At 45.7% G+C, this 7,883-nt stretch overlaps 1 protein-coding gene across 3 annotated transcripts in view; it reads right to left on the bottom strand.

Moving 5' to 3' along the window:
- rps6ka3b (ribosomal protein S6 kinase, polypeptide 3b) overlaps positions 1–7,883 on the bottom strand; it is a 37,671-nt gene continuing 29,788 nt past the window's right edge. For all 3 annotated transcript variants that reach the window (XM_069142118.1, XM_069142117.1, XM_069142115.1), the window contains 13 exons: positions 7,736–7,806; positions 7,297–7,385; positions 6,809–6,873; positions 6,588–6,690; positions 6,353–6,462; positions 5,454–5,579; positions 5,250–5,339; positions 4,014–4,172; positions 3,754–3,915; positions 3,248–3,324; positions 2,997–3,114; positions 2,777–2,917; positions 1–2,500 (listed from right to left, as the gene is read on the bottom strand). In XM_069142118.1, coding sequence (XP_068998219.1) covers positions 2,378–2,500; positions 2,777–2,917; positions 2,997–3,114; positions 3,248–3,324; positions 3,754–3,915; positions 4,014–4,172; positions 5,250–5,339; positions 5,454–5,579; positions 6,353–6,462; positions 6,588–6,690; positions 6,809–6,873; positions 7,297–7,385; positions 7,736–7,806 — 1,434 coding nt within the window. In that variant the 3' untranslated portion in view covers positions 1–2,377. The remainder of the gene's footprint in view (positions 2,501–2,776; positions 2,918–2,996; positions 3,115–3,247; positions 3,325–3,753; positions 3,916–4,013; positions 4,173–5,249; positions 5,340–5,453; positions 5,580–6,352; positions 6,463–6,587; positions 6,691–6,808; positions 6,874–7,296; positions 7,386–7,735; positions 7,807–7,883) is intronic.

Here is a 7,883-nt window from a genome sequence, read left to right as displayed (position 1 = left end):
CCCCTCCTCCCGGACGTAGAAAAATGCATCGTCGTCTTGAGTCATGACACCTGAGTTCTGAGTTGCTCAACATATTTACAGTTCTGTTGCACGTGGAGGCGGTCGGAGGCTCGGCCGGGTTCAAGTGACAGTTTGTAGGAAGCAGGAAGACAAAAATAATAATAATAATAATAAAAAAAAGACTCCTCGAGTTAAGGAAGCTTTTAAAAAAAGGCCTTCCTGAAACTTTTCTGTTTGAATTTACTGACACGACTTAAAGCTGCACAAGATTTCAAAAAACAGTTTTCCTGTTTCGATCGGAGGATCTGCGGCATGTTGTTACATTTATTTAAACAAATGATTTTATTAGAGCTGCAACGAATCAGCAGCTTCTTACATAATAAGTTAACTATGAAAAGTGGGTTTTTTTAAAGCAAAAGAAAATTCAGAAATTTGGATATTTAGCATTTTTTAAAGTCTTCTTTTGGTTTATAAAGTCGTTTGCAAGCAAAAATGACAACATTATCTTGAAATGTAAATATTTACATTTAGGTTGTTGATATTAAATGAAATATTATATTCAAAATTTGAATATACTTCAGGAAGATGTTACGGGCCATTTTCTGAACTTGAAAATATTTTTCTGGGTTTATGCGGTTTTGAATTCAACTTTTAGATATTTTCAGAAGGAAATTTAACATCATGCACTTTTTTAAATACTTTATTTTAACTTTGGCTTAATTTTTCTTTTAAAAATGTCCAAAATCGAACAAAATATTTTAGTTCACTGAAATCAAATTCTAATTCTGAAATTAAATTTATTGAGACGTTGAATTCAGATTCTCAGGTTTTTTTAGGCAGACTGTTGTTTTTTTAAAGTAAAATATTTTGATATTTTATGTTTTTATTTCAACAGTAATTCTAAAACTTAATATTTAGTTATTTACTAGTTGCTCATAAGAGTGAAATACTTTGAATAAATCTGTTGCTCTGAAGTTCTTCAACTGTCAGAATACTTTTTATAATAAGTGACACTGATGCTCCTCAAATGTCCCTCCCTCCTGTGGCCACCAGGGGGCAGCAGCAGGTCAGCTTGTGCAGCTCTAAATCAAAAGGCATCAGCAGAGATTTTTCTGCTCAACCTTTGATTATTTTAGACTCGACTTTTACTCCCTGATTACTTTTTGGTTTAAAGGATGAATCTGTTTGAATTCGACATTTTTCTGACCGTCAACAGATCCCACGACGAGTCGAACCAGCGCCGAGATGAACCTCGCTGTTGTCAAAACTACCAGGAAGACACACATCAGTGAGTCACGCACACTCTGACTGAATCCCACAAACACGTCCTGCTGCCACGAAGACTCCCCGCAGCACCGAGCGGGGGATTAATCCGCCGCTGAAAATAGTCCCCGACAAATGCGCTGGTTTCTTCCTGTTTGTTCACCAAAATAAAAGCAGATTTTTGAGGGAATATCTCTGATGCTTTTGGAGACTCGGTGTGCTCTGAGCCGACGGCCAGACGGAGGAGGCGCATCGTGGGATTTGTTGACGACAGAAAACATCAGGATGTTAGTCGGTGTAAATCCTGCCGGGACAAAAGCTCGATTGTGAGTTTTTGTCCCCGACGGGCCACCGTCACACTCGGGGCCGTCGTCTTTGTTCTTTTGCAGATGAAACATGAAAACACTGGAAGTCTCTGCAGAAAAAAAACAACTAATTCCAGCTCCTGAGAGACTTTCCTTCCCCCAGAACTGACTCCGGACCTCCGGCTCTGATTGGTTCTGTTCTGGGTTCTGCAGGTGAATCTGATGCTGAACGTCGACGTGTGATTTCCCGCCTTCTGTCCCGTTCTGCAGACGCCGTCGTCTCACAGGCTACTTGAGGTTTAAATGCAGGATCTACAGCTACGCAGTAACCATGACGACAGTATGATAACGAGGTCCCTAGCTCTTTAAATGCATACCTTACATGTTCCTATGGTTTCCCCCCCCCCTCCCCCCCTCCGTAAATAAATACAGTACTTTTATTTTCCCGGCGCGTGCTGCGTCTCCGCGAGGCGCCGCTGATTGTCCAAAGCAAGAAGAGTCGACAGGTTTCCTCAATCCGGCTGTTGATCAGTGAAGGTGAGACAGCAGGAGACATCCAATCAGAAGAGCCCGTTAAGGTGCAGGGCGGGGAGGGGGCGGTGCTAGGAGGGGAGGGGGCGGTGCTAGGAGGGGAGGGGGCGGTGCTAGGAGGGGAGGGAGAGGTGGGCGGTCTCTGTGCTCCTATTTGGCTTTAGCAGTTCCCGGGTCCATCAGTAGTCTGTCCCGCCGGGAGTGAGGGGGAGGGGGGGGGGGGTCAGATCGAGGTCAGAGTTGACGGGAGGAGGAAGAGGAGGAGGAAAAGGAGGAGGTCACAGGGCGGTGGAGGTGAGCTTCTTCATCCCCCTCCGCTGGGCCAGAGTGGAACAGCCCACCGGCTCCAGAACCGGGGGGACGTTCCTGTTGAGGGCCGAGTAGGTGGCCGCCATCGCCCCCTGGAGGAGGAGACAGGAAGCACCATTAGATTTAAGCTTTCATGACTCTATTGTTGACTTCTAATGTTGCTGTTTCAGTTCAGGACGAATCATAGAGCACAAATATCTAAACTTAATAATAATAAGGAAGGAAGGAAGAACGGCCGAGACAGACGGACAGACGGACAGACAGACGGACGGACAGACAGACAGACAGACAGACGGACGGACAGACAGAGACGGACAGACGGACAGAGAGACAGGTAGAGGGACAGGTAGAGGGACAGACGGGCTCACCTTGACGAGGTGCGGGGCGTCCTGCCTGTTCAGGGTGTATTTAGGCAGCTGGTCTCGGTGCGTCACCCAGTGGTGTCTGAGGACCTGACCGGCCGTCAGACGCCGGTGGGGGTCCACGTGCAGCATCTTGGACACCAGGTCCTGAGGGGTCAGAGGTCACATGTCAACTCTGTGGGTCACACACTGATGAACACACTGATGAACACACTGATGAACACACCTTGGCCTCAGCCGACACCGAGGTCCAGTACCCTCCGCTGAGGGAGAACTTCCCGCTGCCGATCCGAGCCAGAATCTCCTCCGGCGTGTCCTCGGGACCGTTCGCAAACGGAGTGAAGCTGGAAGGAGAGACGGAAGAAGAACAGATTCAAACACCTGGAACCAAAACTGAAGACGTCAAAACCGGGAGGCGACCCGGAGTCCTCAGGTGTTGTGATGTCACACGGCCGTGTGTTTAAAGGGTCGGCGTACCCCGTCAGCATGGTGTACAGCAGCACTCCCAGACTCCAGATGTCGCAGGCTGCGTCGTAGCCCTGCTTCTTCAGCACCTGGTGGACACAGGAAGTCAGTGACGTCACCCGTTATGTTCGCAGCGGTTTGGAGCAGGAAGTGACCATATTTGGACGAGCTGGGGGAGGAGCCAGCGGTGGATCTGACCGATCTGATTGGAAACCTGACGATACTACGTCCCGCCCACCGATAGCTGTAACCTGACTGCACCACAGGCCTGTCAATCAAACAGACACGCCCCCAAAAACAGGTCTTCTTGAATCTTCTTTTCTAATGAATGAGGGATTATTTTCAGATGGACCTCCAGAAAACTAATAAGAAGGAGCCGACCTCTAGTGGCACTCGCTGGTATTGCACTTCCGTCTCGTTGTTTTGGACCCGGAAACTACGAACACTTTTATATACAGCCTCTGGTTTTTCCCTCTTTAATGAAAATAAAATGAAGACAAACAAAATGTCGGCCGTACCTCCGGGGCGACGAAGTTGGCGGTGTAGCACGGCGTCATGAGCAGGCCGTTCTCCGCTCGCAGCTGCTTGGCGAACCCGAAGTCGCAGATCCGGATGGACTCGGCGTTCCCGCTCTCGTCCACGTACAGGATGTTGCTGGGCTTCAGGTCTCTGTGCACCACCTTCAAATCACAATTCAGGTGGTGTTTTTTATTTATTTATTTTTTAATGCAAGTATTGAAGCAGAGGAGCTCCAGTTGATGTTTCTACGTAGACTCACCCCCTGAACGTGCAGGTACTCCACCGTCTTGGTGATGGTGTAGAGGACGGCGCTGGCTTCCCGCTCGGAGAAAAACTTCTGTCGCAGGATTTTGTCCAGCAGCTCGCCTCCTTTCATCAGCTCCGTCACCAGGAACACCGAGCGGCCGTCGTCGTACACCTGCGGCACCAAAATAACGCCGGCTTCTCATTAAACAAAACTCTCTAATTATGAGCAACTTAAAAAGCTAAAAATGTCATATTAGAGGTTTATAAGTGCTGCTGTTGTTTTTGAATTAATCAAAATATCTTCCAAAATCCCCGTCTGTGTTTATGTTATAATTCATCATTTAAAGCTGGTTTTTAATAGGAAATGTAAAGTCTGATCTGTTAAAACATTATTAATCACTTTGTCGTAAACCTCTGGATGCTGGAGAAACCATGACTCGGCAGGTTTCTTTTTGATCCGACGCTGTGCAGCAGCAGGTGATCGACTTAAAAGTGACCCAGCTTTACAAAACGAGTTAAGCTCGGTGATGTCGGGTGAACCGTCTCATCTCGCCCCGAGGCTCCAGGTTTCTTATTGTACCACAGCGCTGCAGTGATCACAGCTGATTTAACTCAAAATACAAGTAGAAAAAACAACAGATGAAGACTAAATAAGTGAAGTGATCTGTTCATGCAGCAAAGATGGGAAATCTCTGAATCAGCTGGTTCCTGTGCAGAAATAAGTAAACTCTGATGAGCGTTCAAAGTTTTAAAAAAATAGTAGAAAATGCTGCTTTTTAAGCATAATAATAATAATAATAACACTTTTTATTCACAATTTAAAACATTTGTTTAAATGTAAATAACGTTCGAAGTGTTACGAACTGTTCGAATTCAAAATGTATTCTCTGTGCAGCAGACCGTTTGAAGTAGTTGTCCTTGTCATCCAGCAGAGGGCGCTCTGACAGATCACCATCAGATTGATCTATTATATTCTCCCTACTAATAAGTGAAACACACTAAATATTAAAAAATAACTCTTAATTTTAGCAGACTGAAAAAATAAAGGTCGAGGAATAAAAGAATAAATCGGTAATTTAAGTGGAGATGACTTCATATCACTTTAAACAGGTCGGTCTAAACCCAGATTTAATTTGATACCAGATTTTAATCTCTGGACAAACTGCTCGACAATCTGAGTCAAAGAAGTCCATGAACATTTACTTTTTTCGTGCGGGAATCTGAAACATGAATCTGTTGTCTGACTCACGTCCTTGAGGGTGATGATGTTGGGATGCTGTCCGTATCTCAGCAGGATCTCCACCTCCTCCGTCGGGTCTCTCTTGGACTTGTTGATGATCTATAAATATGAAATATTAGGTTTTTAAAGACGCTATCAGGGGACTGAATTCGTGGCTTTGGTGTGTGTGTGTATAAGAGTGTAAAAGCAGACGTGGTGATGGTGCTGCTTCACCTTGACTGCGTACTCCATGCCGGTTCCTTTGTGTATGCAGCGCTTGCAGATGGAGTACGAGCCGACGCCGATGTCCTCTTTGATCTCGAAGGCGTCCGAGAACTGCGATGTGCTTCTGTGAAGTTGCTGCGCGCCAAAGACACAAAACGCAAAATACAACGTTACTCACGATAATTAATCATCGAGGCTTTTAGGGTTCAAGTTAAAGGACAGACCCATGAAAACACTCTTTACCGAAAGGATTTTATTGTTTCTGTATATATTTAATTAAAACCTTTTTCTATTTTATTAAAGGTTGAAGCTTCAACATAAATTCTGTCATTTCTGATGTAATCTGTCTCACAAGGAAAACTTAATTTCATTCAGTTTATATTCAGAAAACGGCCCATATATTTTAAATAAAATAAATAATTCTGATGCAGATTGCGACAGATTGGATAGAAACAGAACTGCATCATCGGCGTATACGGTGACTTTTCTTATTTCTTTCCAGAGACCTCCTGATGTGATCTTTATGATCACTCTTGGTGTTCACGGGTCTGTATCTGTGATACGGAGCTGAACTATCAGATTTTTATTATTGCCTTTTAATGGTCATGTTTGTGCACAATCATATCTTGCTGGAGGTTTTGTGACTCAACAATAAACTGCTTTTGTTTATTCAGATCCACCGCCATCAAGAATTATCATGTGTTACACTTGTTATGTGGCCGGAGACCTTTAAACATTATGGATGTGAAAGTGACCAATAGAAGTGAATTTTTTTGTCTTCACGTGTATCCTGTTTTTAATTCTGTAGGTTCGGTCGGCTCCTCGGCTCAGCCCGCTGAGGTTTCACCCAGTTCATTAGATTATTTCTGCCTCTGGGAGGGGGGGGGGGGCAGTCAGTGTGTGTGTACCTGTACTATGGCGTTGGGTAGTGGTTGTGTTTCCTCCTCTGTTATGGCCACGAAGCTGAATCCTCTGAACAGCTGGTGGGCGTTGGCACTCGGCGGGACCCCCGGCGAGTCTGAGGCCGACACGGAAACAGCTGTTAATCAAATCTGGCTTCACTGACAATGTAGTTCAGCTCAGTAGAGTGTGAAGGGCGGGAGGAGGATGAGGAGGATGAGGAGGAAGAGTGACAGCCTGTACCTCTGGGTGTTTTAGCCGTGAACTCTGGATCGAAATAGAAAGTGTCGTCGGGTCGTCCTGAAGCCGGTTTGAAAGGAGGAGGAATCTCTCGGCGGTACAGTTTCTACAGGGAGATGTTGGAGGAACACATTCATATACTTCTTAATTTCTACACTTGTTTCTGTACTGTTAATTAAAATCTCTCATTATTTAAGCGGCTCGTTAAGGTGAGTTAAACTGACGTTCCAGTCGATGGTGCTGAAGAAGTGATGCCTCTTGATCTCCTCGACGCCGTCCGGTCCGGCTCCTGGAAATAAACCACCAGCAGTGAGCAGAGAAGATAAACAACATCGTCACCTAGCAACGAGACCAGGACTTTATACGTCTTATAATTTGATCGAATAAATGCACCACCGAGAAGTTGAATGGGAGTCTATGGAGCCGGAGGCTTTTTGGGAGCCGACCTCTAGTGGCACTCGCTGGTATTGCAGCTGAAGACACTTTCTCATTTTTCAGATGTATTTTTCTTCTTTATTTCTTTGAGTTCTTGTTTCTTCTACTTCAGCGTCTGACCGCTCATCGAAGAGCTTAAACATTCTTAGTTTATTTCATCTCACCGACTCCCATCATGAAAACACATTCCTCGCCATGTAAATCTGTGTGTTGTTGCGTAACCACCAGCCCCCCCCTTTTTAAACACGCTTCCCAAAATGTTAAAAAAAAGTTGCACCTAATCTGTTGGACGGGTTGCGTTTGAAAAGGTTCCTGAGGAGACTCTGAGCTTCGGAGCTGAGGAACTGCGGCATTCCCAACTTGGCCCTGCGAAGACAGAAGAGGAAAAACATGTCCGACGCTGGACGCTCAAACCGAAGCATCTGAAACACGAGACAACAAATCTGTGACTGTCAGGAAGCAGCACAATGCTGAGCTCAGCGTTTTCTACTAGCGGTGGAACAGAGGAAGCGGCAGGAGTTAATACTTCCTATCACTCCTCCTCCTCCTCCTCCTCCTCTCCCTGTCATTAATTGTTATCTGGTCTCTCTCCTCTCTGCCTTCGTCCTCCTTCTCCTCTTCCTCCCCAAAGTGCTGCGCTGCGTCTCCTCTGATATAAATCCTGTAATAAAAGCGGTGAGGATGTGACGGGACGGCGGCGGTGTCGAGTGTCTTACTTGAGGATCATGGTCATCGTCTCTTTCCGGTCTTTGCCTTGAAACGGCAGCGTTCCCGTCAGCATCTCGAACTGAGAGACAGAACAGGACGAGTATTACGTTCAACAAACAGAGAGGCGACCGGATACGTCCGGTGGAAGAAAATACA

The sequence above is a fragment of the Embiotoca jacksoni genome, unplaced genomic scaffold (assembly GCF_022577435.1).
Source record: "Embiotoca jacksoni isolate LCO1_2020_lvr unplaced genomic scaffold, fEmbJac1.0.p SCAF_98, whole genome shotgun sequence".
Lineage (NCBI taxonomy): Eukaryota > Metazoa > Chordata > Actinopteri > Embiotocidae > Embiotoca > Embiotoca jacksoni.
The sequence above is the reverse complement of the archived record's forward strand: the minus strand, read 5'-3'. Positions and strand labels throughout refer to the sequence as shown.